An 18,083-nucleotide genomic window follows, 5' to 3' on the forward strand; every position below is an offset into this window, starting at 1 on the left:
CAGGCTGTGGAACTCTCACCCCCCAGATATTAGAAGCACTGGTTCTCTCCCCCAGTTTAAATCAACTCAAAACCCATCTGTTCAAATCTGCATATTCACTGTGAATTTATTGTTTGTTTATTTTATCTTGTGCTTTTTGCTTTTATTGTTCTTCATTGTAATTGTTCTATTATGTGTTTTATTCTATTGTTAAGTGTCCTTGGGTGTCTTGAAAGGTGCTTTTAAATAAAATGTATTATTATTATGAAAATTTTTCTGAAATTGTATTATTTATCGTAAGAATAACAGTCTCTTCAGCAGTGTTACGGAGACTTGGAGACCTATGCTTTTTTGTGACATTTTTCTGGCCCGCTTTACTCCCCCTTTAACCATCACAGAACCCCTGGAATAAATCCTGAGACCCACTGGCTGCTCAGACATCTTGCATCTTAAAACGAGCCACTTTGAGGTGGTTTGGATGCCTCCTGGAGGCCTTCCTTTGCAGGTGCTCCAGGCAAGCCCACCTGGGAAGAGAATCTTGTCTAGCTTGGGAATACCTTGGGAACCCTCTGGAAAAGGAATATTAAAAGTATTGACTTTTTTAAATGTGTTTTTTCTGCATAACAATAAGTTCTTTTTTATATATCTTGTGTTTGTACTTAAAAGGCGACTTCACCCATGAAACACATTTCTTCTTACACATTTTTCTGTTTTGGATCTCTAACCTTGAGAGAAGTCTAATACTGAATGTGATACTAATGGCACTTAACTTGGTGGTGCTCAAAGCTAAAAAAAAAACAAAAAACAAAAAAAAGCTCTGAAAGCCCCAGCTGCAATATCTCTTTCTAGAAACCTTGAGGGCAGTTTCATGAAGGAACTACTTTTATTTCTATTGAACTCTTCCCCCTGCGCCTGAGGACAGGCTAGTGTTGCTAACGCTGTGGTATAAACAGTGATGGCTGAGCTGCACGTTTCTTTTGGTTCAAGTACGTAGAAAGAATGATGTACACAAAAGGAAAAATATATCAATTAGAGGTGAACTTCTGCCAGAGATTCACTTTTGCCACATTGTCTGTGCAACATGCCTCAAAGTCTATGCAATATGTTGAAGTATTTATTATATCCAGCAGATGTCAGTGATAAAACAATCAGGTCTCAGGGCCACAGATACAACAGTACTTTAATCTGCTCCAGCAAAGCTCATTAAGTTTCCAAAAAACACAAAAACAAAAACAAACAAACACATACACACAACGAGCAACTAACTAAAGACTAAGCTTTATACTTCTCCAAGTCATATGTAAACATATGCAGCTTACATTATTGTTTTAACAAATTTCTGTTATTACCTTTTGAGACAGATGGTGATATTAAGAAACATCACATAAGATTAAAAAGCATGTGCATTAGACTTATGGATCTTTATTTTTGTGGACAGTTTTTATTTTTAGATATTTTCCCAAAGATGTTCAGGCTTTTTATAGATTGCAGTGTTTAACTTATTTCCAGCACCAGATGCAGCTAATAAACAAAAAAAAAGGGGAAAAAAAGAGAAAATACAAATTGAAAGTTCCAGTTAAATTCATGTAATCTGTTTTTTTCAGTCAGCTGGTTCTAATTTAAGCAGCAATAAACCATGTTGCATGAGATTCATATGTACATTTCCCTGGTCACAAGTTGTGATCTGGGCATGTGATCAGCAAACTAACTCTTAACATCAGACTCTAACTTTGACACTCTCTGCACTGTTTCTCAAAGGTCCAGACCTACCAGGCTCAGTTAAAGAAACACTGGGAAACTGTTCATTGTGAACTAGCCAAGACTTCTTATTCTTAATGAAAAGCTGCAAATCTGCTAAACTCAATGACAAAGGTCTACTTTGTGCACTTGGACAGTTGAACAAACCATAACACTGTAACACTTTGCCACGTTCCTCTGCAAATTTCCCTTTTTTTAAATGGAAATGTGAGTTTTACCTACAGAACGTTTTGTTACATAACGGGATCGCAATGTAATGGGTCAGAGCATAAAAAAGTGCCTTCTAAATTCTAGGTTTTACTGATAAGATCCAGTAACTATAACCGTCTTAAAATATATCTGAAATTCCTATTTAAAGTACAAAATTGGTGTCAAATTAATCAAATATTTACTAACTGTGATAAGATGATTACCTCTGTAGAACAACATGCTTAATGCGATATATTACAGTTGCTGTCTCTGTGTGTTTTCCCCAAAAGCAAGCTGCAGCCATGTTTATAGTATACTGATTTACAGTTAATCACATTTTCTGCAGTTCTGTAACATATACGGTGCAACTGTGCAGTGCAAAGATTTAAAAAAAAATAGCTGTGTTAAAAAAAATTTTTTTATACAGTGCAATAAATTCCGTTCAGACATAAAACTTGAGTCATCTGTTAGGTCTGAATTTTATACATAGTCCTTTATGATAGCACAAAATGCACAGGTAGATGAAGAGGACATGTACACACATGCAAGCTGACTCACGGAGACCCCCTGCACTTTTATTACATTATGTAGCATTAGGCCTCAACAGCTAGGCTGCTGTAATCAGTGGAGAAAACATCAGCTGTTTTCACTTATCCAAAGTTGTGACTCTAATTAAGTGAGCTTATTAACTTTGTACTAAGGTTCACATAACAGCACCAGTGTCTCAAAGAGTTTGATCAAATCAACATGAATGCCTGTCATGGGTTTGCAGAAGTTTCTCTGCTCTAAGCTTTCCCTAGGTCTCATTTTATCCACCTTGGTGACATATCATACTGCTTTTTCACTGAGGTGAAGAGAGGACGTCACTGCTTCTATTACAATATGAAGCAAAATTAGTGCACATTAGTGAACGCACGCAAAGCTACTGGTCCGGACGGGATTCCCGGCCGCGTCCTCAGGTCATGCGCGGCTCAGCTGGCTGGAGTGTTCACGCACATCTTCAACCTTTCCCTCTCTCTGTCTGTAGTCCCAGCCTGCTTCAAAATGGCCACCATCGTCCCTGTACCCAAATCCTCCACCATCTCCTCATTGAACGACTGGCGACCTGTAGCCCTGACCCCCATCGTAAGCAAATGCTTCGAGAAGCTGGTCAGGGACTTCATCTGCTCTGCACTACCCGACTCACTGGACCCTCTACAGTTTGCATACCGCCACAACAGGTCCACTGATGATGCCATAGCCCTGACACTACACACTGCCCTGTCACACCTGGAGAAGAGAGACACGTATGTGAGGATGCTGTTTGTAGATTACAGCTCAGCATTCAATACCATCGTTCCCTCGAAGCTGGACAGGAAACTGCAGGATCTAGGACTGAGCAGCTCCCTCTGCAGCTGGATCCTTAGCTTCCTGTCTGACAGACGCCAGGTGGTCAGACTGGGCAGCATCACCTCATCCCCCATCACACTGAACACTGGTGCTCCACAGGGGTGTGTACTGAGCCCTCTCCTGTACTCACTCTACACCTACGACTGCACAGCCACTAACAGCTCCAACATCATTGTGAAGTTTGCGGACGACACTACAGTGGTGGGTCTTATCACCAACGGTGATGAGACGGCTTACAGGGAGGAGGTCAGCGCCCTGACCCACTGGTGTCAAGACAACCATCTCACCCTCAACGTCGCAAAGACAAAGGAGTTGATAGTGGACTTCCGGAGGTGCAGAGAAGTACACACCCCCATCACCATCAACGGCGCTGCTGTGGAGAGAGTGAGCAGCTTCCGGTTCCTTGGCGTACACCTGGCTGAGGATCTTACGTGGTCAGTACACACAAACAAAACAGTGAAGAAGGCGCAGCAGCGCCTCTTCTTTCTCAGGAGACTGAAAAGATTCGGCATGAGCCCCCGCATCCTCAGGACCTTCTATCGCTGTGCCATTGAGAGCATCCTCACTGGATGCATCACCACCTGGTATGGCAACAGCACCGCCTACAACTTCAAAGCTCTCCAGCGAGTAGTGCGGTGCTCTGAACGGATAATTGGAGGTGAGCTTCCCTCCCTCCAAGACATCTACAGGAAGCGGTGCCTGAGGAAAGCGGGGAGGATCATCAAGGACTCCAGTCACCCCAGCCATAAACTGTTCAGACTGCTTCCATCAGGAAGGAGGTTCTGCAGCATCCGGTCCCGTACCAGCAGACTGAGAGACAGCTTTTTCCATCAGGCCATCAGACTGCTGAACACGTCATAGACACCTCAGCTTCACTACTGGAACTTCAACATTATGCACTCCACACTGTATATAAATGCCACTTGTTTTGCACATATTCAACTCTGTATATTTTATATATTTTATTATTATTATTATTATTATTATTATTATTATTACTTTTTTTATTTTTATTTATTTTTTTTAATTTTTAATTTGTAAAAATGTGTATATATACACACACACACACACACACACACACACACACACACACACACACACACACACACACACACGTAGGAAAATATTTAGTATACACATCCAGAAATGCATACACTATTATATATTGTACATATATTTATTAGTTTCAGGTTGGCCATTCTTGTATTTTGCTCGTTTGTGTTGTTGTGTTTGCACATCTCTGTTGCTTGTGGGGCTCGCACACAAGAATTTCACTCGCATGTGCTGTGCCAGTGTGCCTGCACATGTGATGTGACAATAAAAAGTGATTTGATTTGATTTGATTTATTTAATGCCTTTTAGGTTTAGAAGTTTAAAGGAAGATTTAGAGCATATGTTTAATAATCAAAAAGCTTTGCAAGAGGAAAAATCTCACTTCATTGTTGTGAATGAAGATGTTTTCTTTTCAAATTGATACAAATTTAATAAAAATAAAATTGGATCTGATCAAAAAAACCACAGACACAAATGATAGGATTTTCCTAAAATAATCAGCTAGAGACAAAAACAAGGATTTATGATACCACATCATAATAAGAAATTATGAAAGGAAAGTTCTAAATAAAATGTAAAAACATTAGAGAACCAATTATAAACTGTAAATACTGAAGATGGATTGTTTTGCTGAAATCTTAAAACTGATGGACAACTATGCAGCCGGGACTGTTTGCCAGCAGCAGTGTTAAACCGTCTGTCCAGCACGGGCAGTAACGAAGGTCAGTCCACAACAAATAATAGCAGAGAGATTCAGTGTCCAGTAGGCCAATCAGACCAATCAGTCTGGTCCTAATTCTTTTTCAGAAGAGCATTAACAAGTTTAATCTTTTTATGAAAGTTAAAATGTGGGGTAAACAAGGCAGGGTTTTTTTTCTTCCTATCTCCAGAATTGGCTGAGACTAATCTGTTTAAAGTCCCACAACAATAAAACCTCACCTCAGTCAAAATAAGCAAACCGTTTAGAGCTGGAATATATTATTTCATGCACTTGTTATAGGTGTAAGTGACTCAGCTGGTTCCTTTAAGGCCTCATTCCCCTTTAGCATGCTCTGTGTCTTGAAATCTATTTTTGCATTAGCTAATGATTTTCATCTTGTTTTATGTCTGCAGTTTCTGGCAGAAACAATTATACCTATGCTATATTGCACTTACAAACATGTTTTGTTTTGAGTGAACAATGCTGCATCTCCAACAAGAGCTGCTCAGCAAACACATACGCTACAGGTTGGTGAGGAAATAAATTGAAATCCTGAATGAGTGGAGTGTATAACAGTATATAACAAAGGCTACTACAGCTTTTCTGAAGACCTTCCTATATATGTTGACCAGACACTTTATTAGGCACAGCTTGCTAACATTAGGTTAGACTTGCTTTTGCCTTCAGAAAGGCCTTAAGTCTTTGTGGCACAAAATCAACAAGATGATAGCATCACACAGTCTTACATCCTTCATGCAATCTTACAACATTGCAAAACTGCTCTATTGGATTGCGATCTGGTGACTGTGGAGGCCACTTAACTGCACTGAACTCAGTGTCACATTCAAAAAAGCAGCTTTTGGTGATCTGAGTGTTGTGACATGGTGTGTTATCCAGCAGGAATCAGCTCTCTGAAGATGTGGTCATTAAGGGATGGACATAATCTGCAACAATATTTAGGTAGACTGTGATGTTTAAACAGTCCTCATTTGGTACTAAGGGGCTCAAAGTGTGCCCAGAAAATGAACCCCACATCATTATAGTCTGAAATGTTGACACAAAATAGGATGAATCTATCCTGTTCTAGGGTGACAAGAGTGGCACCTGGTGTGGTCTTCTGCTGCTGTAGACCATCTGCTTCAGGGTTTGTTGTGATTCCGAGATGCTCTTCTGGATACCTTGGGTGTTACGACTGGTTATTTGAGTTACGGTTGCCTTTCTAGCAGTCTGTTCAGTCTTCTCTGACATCTGCTATCAACATGACATTTTCTCCAAGAGAACTGCTGCTCGTTGGATAGTTTCTCTTTTTTGGACCCATTCTGCTTTTGTGGGAAAGCAGAAGATTATTTCAGTTTCTGAAATACTCAGACCAGTCTGTCTGGCACCATCAAGCACAGTCATTTAAATCACATTTGTCCTTTTTCTGATGCCCAGTTTGAACTACAGCAGGTCATCGTGACCATGTCTACATGCCTAAATACACGGAGTTGGTGTTGGCTATGTGATTGGCTGCTTAGATACTTACAGGTGTTCCTAAGAAAGTGAGCAGTGATTAGGGTGTGTTTTATTTATAGTTGCCTAAAATTCTGAGTTTGGCCTTACTCATTACTTTGGCATCTAAGTAAAAAATTGCCATGACCATCATAAAGCATATGTGTAATACTGAAGAAAAAAAAAAAGCTATGGAACAAAGACACCCCCCCCCCCCCCCCCCCCCCCCCCCCCGCCCGCCAAAAACAAAACAAAAACTAAACTAAACAAACAAAAAAATCATCTACCACATTATCTTGCCTAAACTGGCATTATCATGTAAGCCCAAACACTGCAGTGCTAGTGCTCATAAAAGAAGTTTCAGCAAAACGCTTTAATGAAAGAAATGCAGCTTAACAGATAAACACATTATTAGTTTATCTTTTATTTTTTCACAGTCAGAAGTCAGACTGCAAGGGGTCAAGCTTTTGAAGCAGCCTTTTCTAAAACGAATCTTGTATTTTAGGCAGACTGTTGTGTGTTTGTCTGCCCTGCTCATGATATTCTGCCCACACGCCTCAGTTTAAACACCAAATCGAATTAAGTCTGTTTTGCTCAAGAGGTACATTTGACCAGTCAGCTGATTTTCATTTTCAAGAAAACTTTTTTGCCAGCTTTAAAATATTTGATCATTTCCATACGCTCTATGCTGTTATGAAATATTGTTTGTGTTGGACTGGTAACAGATCAGCTGATCAACACTAAATACCAAAAAAGAAACCCTCAGAATGACATGTTGTGCATTCAGAGGTGCTCTTATGCATACTATAGTTGTAATGAGTGGTTATTTGTCTCCCTATCAGTCCTTCTCTGACCTATAGCATCAACAAGGCATTTTCACTCAGAGAACTGACATTCACTGGATATTTTCTATTTTTAGACCATTCTCTTTAAACCCTCAAGATAGTTATACAGGAAAATCTGAGCAGATCAGCAGTTTCTGAAATATTCAGACTAGCCAATTAGTACCAAGAAACATGCCACATTCAGATTTGCTTTAAATACCTTTCTTCCCCCATTTTGATGCTTCAGCAGGTCATCTTGATCAGGCCTACATTGTTTGGCTGATAAATATTTCATTTTACAAGCAATTAACATGTGTTCCTAATAAAGTGGTTTGTGGAGTGAACAGTAATTAACCTCAATATGAAAGCACTTTTAAAGTAGATTTGCTTTGCTATGGCTTTTTTTTTTTTTTGTTTTATGGAGAAATGTCGTATAATTGTTGAACAATTTCTCCATGCAGTCTTCAAAGTGGGCACTCAATTTTACTGTTTTTAAGATTCTGACTTAATAACAGTAATAATGGGTTGAAGTTTTAAAATGTGGTCATGCTAACAATCATGTTAATATGTTTGGGGTTTTTTTTAGCATTAGCATGCAGCAGTTTATATATACTGTGTTTATATAAGGCTGGCAATTTGCTATTTAAATGTCCACTTCTTCCCATTCTCTAAAAGATGTTTTAGTAGTACATCTGCCCATTTTAATGTTATTAAATAAGTTATTAAGACATACATTTGTTTCCCCCAGAACACTTCCCACTTATTATAAATTAATTTAAAAAAATGTTATACATAAAGAGGATTGTTCTAATTATAAGGATGTAGGATTTAACATGCTGTCCAAAAAGCATCTCCCTAGAAGTATTTGCAGGGCCGCTGATGTGATGGCAACTTTAGCAACAGGCAGGTTGTGACATTTTCCCCAGACACTGACCCACAATGTCCAGCCGCAACTTCACTTTTGACTCTCATGGGCCTATATGACATTTGTTATAATGAAACCTGTCTGCTTATTTGTCAGACTGAATGTGCCCTACAGTTTTTGATACATAAAATGATTGCAAACTTGTTCAACATGTATTCTTTTCATTGTACAGGTAATTTTACTAATTTAGGCAATTAAGTAATTGGAGGAATACTATAACTATTATATATATATATAATAGCCAGCCAGTAGTTCATTTTAACTATTTTTAACTGTTAACCATTTCTATAAAGATTTAAATAGTTGTTGTTTTTTTAAAGAACATTCTTGGTTTCAAAATTCTTAGGTTTTGGGTTTTTGTTTTTTTTTTGTTATTGGGTTGTTGTTTTTTATAATAAAACTAGTTATAAAATCCACTTTCCGAATAACCAAAGTGTTAAACAGCAACAGACTTTCTTATTTAATGCGGCATGCATTTGCAGCATCTGTTTCCGATGAAAATATCCTTTAAATCTTTAACATAGCCACTCGTTGTTCAGTGCATCTGCGGGCTAGTGCATCCTCACCAGTGCAGGTTTATGCTTGTTGCTGGGACATTCTCTTCAGTAATCTGAGAGCAGGCTGTTTTCTCTGCAGTTCTTTTTTTCAATGCAGAGAGAGGCGGGCCGAGCCGGGCCGGGTCAGCTGGCTCATATGGCTTCATGTGATTCTGCAGGGAGGTGTTAATCTAAGAGGAAAGAGTTTTTCCAGCATCCAGACTACACCATTTGAGAGCTGACCGGCTTCCGTGGCTCAGCTGAGCTACCGGCCTGTTTTTCTTGTGGGATATCCGTTTCACTCGTGTGGCTCATTCCGGATAGCGACGCGCTGCAGTTCAGATAATGGGAGACACTCAGTCTGCGCAACGTGCGGGCAAGAAGGATGCAGAGGAGGAGGAGGAGAGCGCAAAAGTGAATGATGTTCAAACTGTGCAGGATACTGAAGACAAGGTAACATATCCCAAGAGCCCCAAATTCTTCCTTTATGGCTGTATTAACTTTGCAACAAGGATTTAGCCTGTCCTCTTTTCCAATCAGTGGTTTTCATTTGATTCATTATGGTGACAGAGAACAAACAGTAGGCGCTTTGAAAGATTAAAAAAATGCTGAGGCTGGATTTTGTTGTTGTTATCAGGACGGTGCACACGCTGCATGCCAACACATCAATTAACGTCAGAATAAAAGGAAAGTCCTTGTCCCTTCAAAGCGGATGAGTGCATCCAGCAATACTGGGACACTGACGAGCAATGTGATTATTTTTAAGCTTTTCTGTAACAGGAAGCATTATTGATTGCTTTATATATTGTGCTGGGTGCACAACAGCCTAGTGTCATTTCTCCTTAGACATAAAGACAAAGAAAATAAAAGGGGAAAAAGTCTTATATGTGATGCATTTCATATGTATATATGTCCCACATTGACTGAAACTCTTTTTGGCCCCATTTTCCTTATACAGCAAGATTTGCAAAATTGGAAAAAGAATAATAATTGTAAATCATAGCCTGAGTCTTACAACACAAAACTTAAACCATTTACTGTAAAAGTTGTTGTTGTTGTTAAATGGATTGTGTGCAGTGCCTCATGTTGCAATTGTGAGTAAATTTAATGGCCCTTGACTGCTGGCTTTTGGCTCTTGAGGCTACCTGATAACTTACATAGTATTACTCTTCTGAATAGTCGTTTTTCACTATTTCATTGATGGCGCAGAGGTTTTCATTTACTGTAGATGAAAGAGGAAACAGCATGGAGGAATGATGACCTTTCATTCTTGGAGTGAACCAAATAAAGCCCATGGGAGAGATGGAATTTCTCCCCTGCTGGACTAAGCAGAAAACAACATTGATTATTAGTGTACAACATTATAACAGCTCATGCCGATGAGGATGTCAATTAGCACTGTCCTGTAAGAATCAGTAGAGAAATTGATGCTTTTTCTTGGCGATGTTGTGTTGATTTGATGCTATATTCGAGCATGCTGATTGTTATTAAGGTGGAGACATGACACTGCTGGAAGAAATCATGTGCTTAAGCTTGGAAGTGGGGTGTTAAAAAGAAAGAAAAAACACTAATCCCAATAAGTTGTATTTAAATTGTGATAATGGGAGTTGATGATGATTATGGCCTTTAACTATCTAAAACTAGGTTGTTTTGCCTTCAGTTGTTATTATTTTCGGGCTCTTGGAGAGCTCGGATAGTCAGTTTAAATTCAGTTTAAATTAGATAAAGCACTTAAAATAAGGCAACATTATAACATGAGTAAAAAGATAAGCAAAACTCTGTACATCTAATAAATTGGTTTAAAAAGTTGAAAAATAAGCTTAACTTGGAAATAATATTACCGTCTGATGTATTTACAGTTGTTTATTTAGGTTTCTTCGGCACACTATTGGGTGCAGTTAAGTTTCTTATTCCCTAAACCCTGCTCAGACATTCCCAACTAATCTGACTCATGGATTTAGGATTGGAAAAATCAGGAGCGTTGACTCCAAGGCTGCCACAAAACCTAGCCAATAGTAACTGGTCTATACTGTTTCTATAGGTCTTTGGCATCCCTGTTAATTACAGATGGAAATTCTTCAGAGGTTCAAACTAGACTTGTTAAATTTTTTTCGTGCCATGCACACATGAGCAGAGATTTATTGTACATTCAGTTTTGTGCTTTTTTTCAGCCTCTCAAAACCAATGGGCAGATCTCTGAGATAAATGGAAAAGCAGACAGCTATGGTCACTGCAAAGACGAGATTTCTGCAGAGGGTGGGTATTCATAATTTGTGTATTTCTGCCAGCATGGTTTCAATAGAAGCGCAAGTTGTTGGGTTCTAAGTGAAAGAATCTGTTAGCACACTAGGCCGATTTTTCAAAAGTATTTTAATGATTAATTTAATTGTTGATTTAACTATCCTTTCCTCAGACAAAGATGTTGCAAAGACAGAAAAGTCCCCTAAAGAAGAAAAAACTCCAGTGGAAAGTGTTGACATCAATGCAAAGACATCACCAGATGAAGCTGATGCAAATGAAGTTGAAAAAGTAGAAATTATCGAAATGGAAGAGAAGCAAAATGACATCAATGAAAGTTTTAGAAATTTTTTCAGCAACATTGGTTTGAAATTGACAGTTAAAAAAGGCTCTGGTGAAGAGGCTGAAACAGATGTGCCCGAGGAACTACCAAACATACCAGAGGAGGTCAAAGATAATGCACAAGAGGTCAAAAGTGAAAATGAGGAACAGAGTGTGGATGTAAACACAGCACAGGAAGCAAATGAATATGATTCAACAACATGTCCCAGTCTGACAGATGGAACATCAGAGAATATTGCAGAAAATGCAGACATAAAGAAAACAGAAATCAAAGAGGAAGCTGAGCGTGATAATGATGATGCAAGAACAACTTCACCTGCTGTAAATGAAGATGGACACCAGGATACCACACAGGAACTGCATCCAGCATCACCAATGATTACTGAAGAAAAGGTGGTTGAATCTCCATTAAAAAGGTTTTTTACCACAGGAATCTTTTCTAGTCTACGGAAGAAAAAGAAACTTGCAGAAGATGAGGTGACCGAGAAAGAACTGGTGGATATGGGGGAAAACGAGATTGCTGAAAAAGCAGAGCAAGCAGTGGAAGAACAGGATAAGGAGGAGATTACTCTTGATACTGAGGCAGCTACAACTGAGAAAGGACTTGGAGAAGCTAAGATCGTGCCTGCAGTAACCACTCAGGATGATGTTAAACCACCTTCCATGAAGAGATCAGATGGTGAGGGTGAAATACTAAACTCTCAAGAAAAAGAAAAAGTTCAGGCGAGTCCACTGAAGAAGCTAATGTCAGGCTCTAGTTTCAGGAGTCTTTCCAAAAAACAGAAAACAAAGAAATCAAGTGACACAAAGATCACTGACTCTCAAGAACAAGTCTCTGATCAGCTGCTGTCTTCAACAGAGTCAGCTGAAAATCAGAAAGACGAAAGTCCTGCACAGCCCTCTGCCCCGGCAGCAGAAGAAGAGGACAGTGCATGGGCAACCTTCAAAAAACTTCTGACTCCAAAAAAACGTAACAAGACGCCTTCATTGAGCAATGAACAGGCACAAATCTCAGGTTCAGTAGATGAGGCTAAACCAAGTGAAGGGGGGGAAATATCAGATCACAGCACAGAAGAAGGGAAAAAAAGGAAAGACTCATCTGTGTCATGGGAAGCTGTTTTGTGTGGATCTGGAAGGAGAAAAAGCCGAAAATCATCAGACTCAGAAGAAGAAACACCCCCAAATAGCAAGCAAGACAGTGGACTTAAACAAGGTGCAGAATCACCACTAGAAAGATCTAACGAGGCCCAAGAAATTAAAGAAGGAAGTCCTCCAGAGAGTGATGGGGAGTCAACATGGAAATCGTTTAAAAAACTTGTCACCCCCAAAACAAAAGCCAAGGATCTGGATGAAAGCAAAGATATCATTCCTTCTGACAATGATGTTACTCAAGCTGAGTCCACATTTTCTATTAAGAATCTCCTACCTGGAAGAAAAAAGAGAAAGCCTGCTGAAACGCTAGAACAAGTATCTTTAGATGAAGCTGACAAGGAAGCTTCAGGTGATGAAGACTCTGAGACTCCAGCTGTGATTCCACTGTCAGAGTTTGCAGATGAAATGGGAGAAACCAAGGCAGATGTAGAAAGTTACATACCAGAAGTAACAGACAATGAAGTCCAGCAGGACTCCACTCCACCTTGTGATAGTCTTCCACTCGAAACACAAACGTCCCAAGACAATGAGGAAGCTTTAGAAAATGAGGTTCCTAAAACACTGGCTACACCTGCTCCAGTTGAAGAACCAGATGACCTTACAGAATCAATCAGTAAACACCAACAACTCAGTGATATTCCAGAGGAGGGAGTACTTACAGAGACCATGGCCACTCCGGCTTCAGGCATTGAGGAAGCAGCAAGAGATGACACTATAGCAGAGGACCTGGTAGAGATCACATCTGAAGCCATAACAGCTCCAGAGCCTGCTGATGTTACTGTGACAGATGAAACTGAGATGATCTCTGCAGTTTCCCAGTTATCAGACTCTTCAAAAACATCTGGTAATGCAACACCTGTCCCAGCTGAATACAGTGTCAACAACACAGAGTTGTTGCTAGAACAAGTTGCTGAAACCATCTCTGTAAGCACACATGTAGTCCCAGTGACTTTAGAGGAGCCAAGTTCAGAAAGAATAGTTAGTTCTGTCTCGCCTCAATTACTTGAAACATTTGAAAAAGAACAGCCGAAAATCCTGGAAATACACAAAGGATCAGATGAAACAGTGGTAAACGCAGAGCTAAATGCTGAACCAATTGATGCAATTAATGAAGTTGAGGCAACAGCCCAAACAGAGAGCATACCTGATGTTAACAAAGCTGTTTCAACAGAGATTGTATCTGAGATTGTATCTGAGGAGATTGACAATGCAGAAGTCACTGAAGATGAAGTTCATGAGGTCAGTGTTACACAGGTGCAAGAAAGCATGAAAGAATTAGAAGTTACTGATGACAGCCAACATGTGCCAGAATGCATTTCTGAAGAAAAGGAAGAGTTACCTCAGGAGACATTACCTGAAAGTGATGAAGTTGCTCCAGATAAAGGTTCTCTAGTTGTGGCAGATCAAGTAGAAGAAGATGCCTCAAAAACTGAGGCTCAAGAAGCAGAGTCAGCTCTTTTTGTGGCTGATGAAACTAAAGATGGAAGCATCGAGCAAGAAGCCCAAAGTTTGTTCTCCATGGGGGATCAGATCAATCAAAATATTACTGAGCAAAGTCAAATTGAAGCTGAACCTTCTGTGGTGGTGGATGAGTTGGAAGCACTGGAAAATGTAGAAAAAGATGTAAAAGCTTCAGAAGAGGATACTGTTCAGTCACTTGAAGACGAAGCACCACACTTAGATGACATACCAGCAACAGAAATAGTTACAGACGATTCCAAGCAGACAGAGCATCTTGCTGAAGTGACTGTTGAGCCAGAAGATAGACAAACACAGACTGAAGCTCCAAAAACAGAGGATGATGAAGTGAAAGATGTAGTGGAAGTTGAGCAAAAAGCCACAGCAACTGCAGAAGAGGACAAAGTTCAATCACCTGAAGAAGAAGCACCGGCCTCAGAAGATGTTCCACCAGCAGAAAGTATATTTGAATCCAAACCGATAGGAGAGCATCTCACTGAAGGTGAAGTTTCTAATGAGCCAGAAACTAAAGAGCCACAGTCTGAGGTTTCCGAAGTTACAGAGGTGTCAGAAGGCGTTCAAGCCACAACATTGGAATCAAAAGAGGACAGTGTTCGAACAGAAATACAACCTTCAGAGGACATTCGGTCTGCTGAACTAATAACGGGTGAATGTAAAGAGTTAGCAGAGAATCTCATTGAAGTGACTGATGAGATTAAAAAAAAAGAACCACAGCCTGAAGTTTCCAAAGTTCCAGAGGTACCAAAACTTCTTCAAGCCACATCACTGCATTCAAAAGAAGATAGTGTTCAAACAGAAATACAACCTTCAGAGGACATTCAGTCTTCTGAACCAGTAACAGATGAAAACAAACAGACAACACAACATCACACTGAAGTGGCCGATGAGATTCAAAACAAAGAATCACAGCCTGAAGTTCCAGAAAAGGTAGAAGCTGTACAAGCAGCCATATTAGATTTAGAAGAGGGGAGTGGTCAGTCATGGGAGAAAGAAGTAATATCAGAGGATGTTCCACATGCAGAAAAAGATCAGCCCCAAGAGGCTAAAATGTTACCAATCACTGAAGATAAAGGTGAAGCACTGGATGATTCCATAACCAAGGATGTTCAAGAACCAGCAGTGTTACAAGTGGTACAAGTCGTCACATTAGATTCAGAGGAAGGTCAACCTCAAGGAACTGAAGATGAGGTGATATCCAAGGATATGGGGGCAATGGAAACAGTTACAGGTGAACCCAAGCAGAAAGCAGTTGACCTAATGGAACCAGAAGCATCACTGCCTGATGCAGAAAACAATGTTCCTGCAACTGACCGTGAAGCATCCAAGTCTGCAAATGCAGTTGCATCAAGTGTTGAGGTGTTTAGCACTCAGGAGCTTGAAACTGAAGCATTGCTAGAAGATGTTCCGAAACCAGACACTGACCGCATTACAGATGAAACTGAGAAAAAACAACCAGGCCAGGATTTAGAAATAAACAAAGATCAGAAAACCGAAAGCATTCCACAAAATGATCAAGCTGAACACGAAGATAGAAAAGGTGAAGCTTTGGAAGAAATGGTACCAGCTGCTTATGTGCCTTCTGCAGAACAAGAAGAAGAACAAGCAAGTAATGATCAGGTCCATTGTGAGACTTGTGTTGACAGTGCTGAAGCTTCAGAAGAACCCAAATATGACGAGGATGTTAGTACAGCCCAAGTAAGTGTTGATGGAGAAAAAGCTGGTGAACTTCAAGGCACTGAGGTAATCACTGCTGCCACTGAGCACGCTGTAGTGATGCAAGTAATAACATGTAATCTAAAAGATGTTTCAGCAGTAATACCTGATGTTTTGACTGAGGAAACAACTGAGATTCGAGAACACTTGATAGAAAGAAAAGCAAGTGTGATGGAGGACACTTTTGAGAGCACAACACCATTAGAGAAGAACAATGTCATTAACACAGCAGAAGAAGGCAGTGTGGTTGTTATGATGCATGTTCCATCACTAGAGTTTGACGACAATCACAGATTCCAAGTGCAAGTGGTGGATGTTGATATCAATTCAGCAGAGAATATCGTCAACACAATGATTGAGGTAGGGGTTACAGAAGCCAAAGAAGTTATTGATGTTTGTCATGAAACTCTTGAAAAAGTAGAAAATCTATCTGCCTCTACTGCAATCAAAGAGGAAGTGAATAACGAGGAAAACAATCGAACTGTTCAAGAAGTTATTCAATATGTAAAGGGGAATTTACCAGAGCCCACTCCTGAATCTGTGCCAGATAAGTTGGAACAAGAAGTTATAAAACAACCAGATATTAGCGAGACAGTTCAAAGTGCACCAAGTGAACCAGAGGATAAAAAAATGATGGACAGTTCTGGGGAGCTCATAGAAGAAGAGGATGAAGGACATGGGATCCCAGCTGAGCAGAAAGAGTCTGAGGATCAATTGCGAATTTCTGATTTAGGTTTAGATATCTCTACCCATGATCACACAGAGGATCTGGAAGAAACTCAAGCTGAGCAGCAAAAATCAGAGGTATGTGTGACAGCGGAGGATGCAACATCTGAAGAATTAGCTAAGAAGAAAGATGGCGATACCACCACAGAAGCACAAAAACTACAAAGTACACAAAGCCAGATTGTTACACCAAATAACACAGGATTAGTAGCCCCCCAGAACACGGGTATGATCTCGTCAATAGGTAATGTAGAGTCTCCTTCAAGCCTGTCCTTAGAATTCAAACTTAACATACAGTTTGGGCAGCTAAAGGCACCAGCATCCCCACCACCTTCTGCAGAACCTGTGAAACAGCTTAATGTGTCCGAAGTTGCTGTTCAGGCAGTAGAAGCAGTGGAACCTACAAACCTGATAAATGCAATGCAAAGAGCTGAGAGCGAGAAACAAATGGAGCTAATGGAAGTCGCTATTCAGACAACAGAAATCACTGAATCAGAAGCTGTGGTCTCCCATCAGCCTAAACTTCAGGACGTTGCTGTTCAAGAAATGGAAACAACACAACCAGCAGAACAAGCTGAATCAGAGGAACCAATAATCTCCAAAATCCAGGCAGCAGAAACCACCAAACCGCTGAAGCAAATCACAGAGAAAGCAGAAAAATTAGATTTAACTGAAAGAGCTAAGATATCAAAACAGCCAGTACTACAGGCTGTTAGCATCCACACAATAGAAACAATAGAACCAGTGGAACAAATTCAGTCAAAGCAATCGATAATACCAGACATTCAGGCCACACAAACGACAGAACCTGTGATGCAAAAAGAGAAACGAGGCCTGTTGATCAGTCATCCTGCAGTCTTCAAGGCTCGTAGCAAAGAAAAAACAGCAGAGGAGCCCATTAAACAAATAGAGGAGGAAAATGATGACGTGTGGCTGGATGCTGAGGAAGACATTTACACCCAAGAGGAAAAGGGGGCATCCCACATCAAAGTGGAAGAACCCACGGAGCCTCAAGCTGGAAGTGCACATGAGGGAAGAAGGAGGGAAGAAGATCCTGAATCTGAGTTTGAAATGGCACCTGATACCAAGAGTGAGGATGAGGAATATCATCAGAGATTGCATGAAACAGGAGGAATAGGTGAAATTGAGAGTGAAGGTGAAGATTTTGCTGTTGCCCTGGAGTACCCAGTAATCACAACATGTGTCACTCAGGCAGAATGGGATTAACCTAACCCAGCTCAAGTGTTACTAAGTGGTAAGCCACATCTTATTCTGTATATTTTCACAATCAATTTCAATTAAACGTATGCCCTTTTTTGTATTTCTTTTTGTAGGTGGAACAATCAAAAAGTAAAAGGAAGAAAGCTTCATAAAGCCATCAAAGCCTTTTATTTCACATTATGTTGCACCAAAATATTCTGATATTTATTAGCGAAACTAGCCTTAATTGCTAAGATTATCTTATTATTATACAGTATATGACTTAAGAGAGTGTTTTGGAAAGTGTGCATTGAAAAAAAAGGTTAATCTTCTCAGGGGGCTTGAATTGTGATTTTTGAATGATTTTAGAAGTGTGACAATGAGCTATT

At 39.9% G+C, this 18,083-nt stretch overlaps 1 protein-coding gene across 1 annotated transcript; it reads left to right on the top strand.

Moving 5' to 3' along the window:
- Positions 1–9,189: 9,189 nt before the first annotated feature.
- On the top strand, positions 9,190–17,721 carry akap12a (A kinase (PRKA) anchor protein 12a). Its single transcript, XM_085343523.1, has 3 exons — positions 9,190–9,297; positions 11,016–11,100; positions 11,264–17,721. Exons 1-3 carry the CDS (start codon positions 9,190–9,192, stop codon positions 17,719–17,721), a joined length of 6,651 nt encoding a protein of 2,216 aa, XP_085199649.1.
- Positions 17,722–18,083: the final 362 nt, after the last annotated feature.

Source organism: Diplotaxodon limnothrissa, linkage group LG19 (assembly GCF_057381915.1).
Source record: "Diplotaxodon limnothrissa isolate DT_005_m linkage group LG19, D_limnothrissa_male_GT1.1, whole genome shotgun sequence".
In the NCBI taxonomy this organism is placed as follows: Eukaryota; Metazoa; Chordata; class Actinopteri; order Cichliformes; family Cichlidae; genus Diplotaxodon; species Diplotaxodon limnothrissa.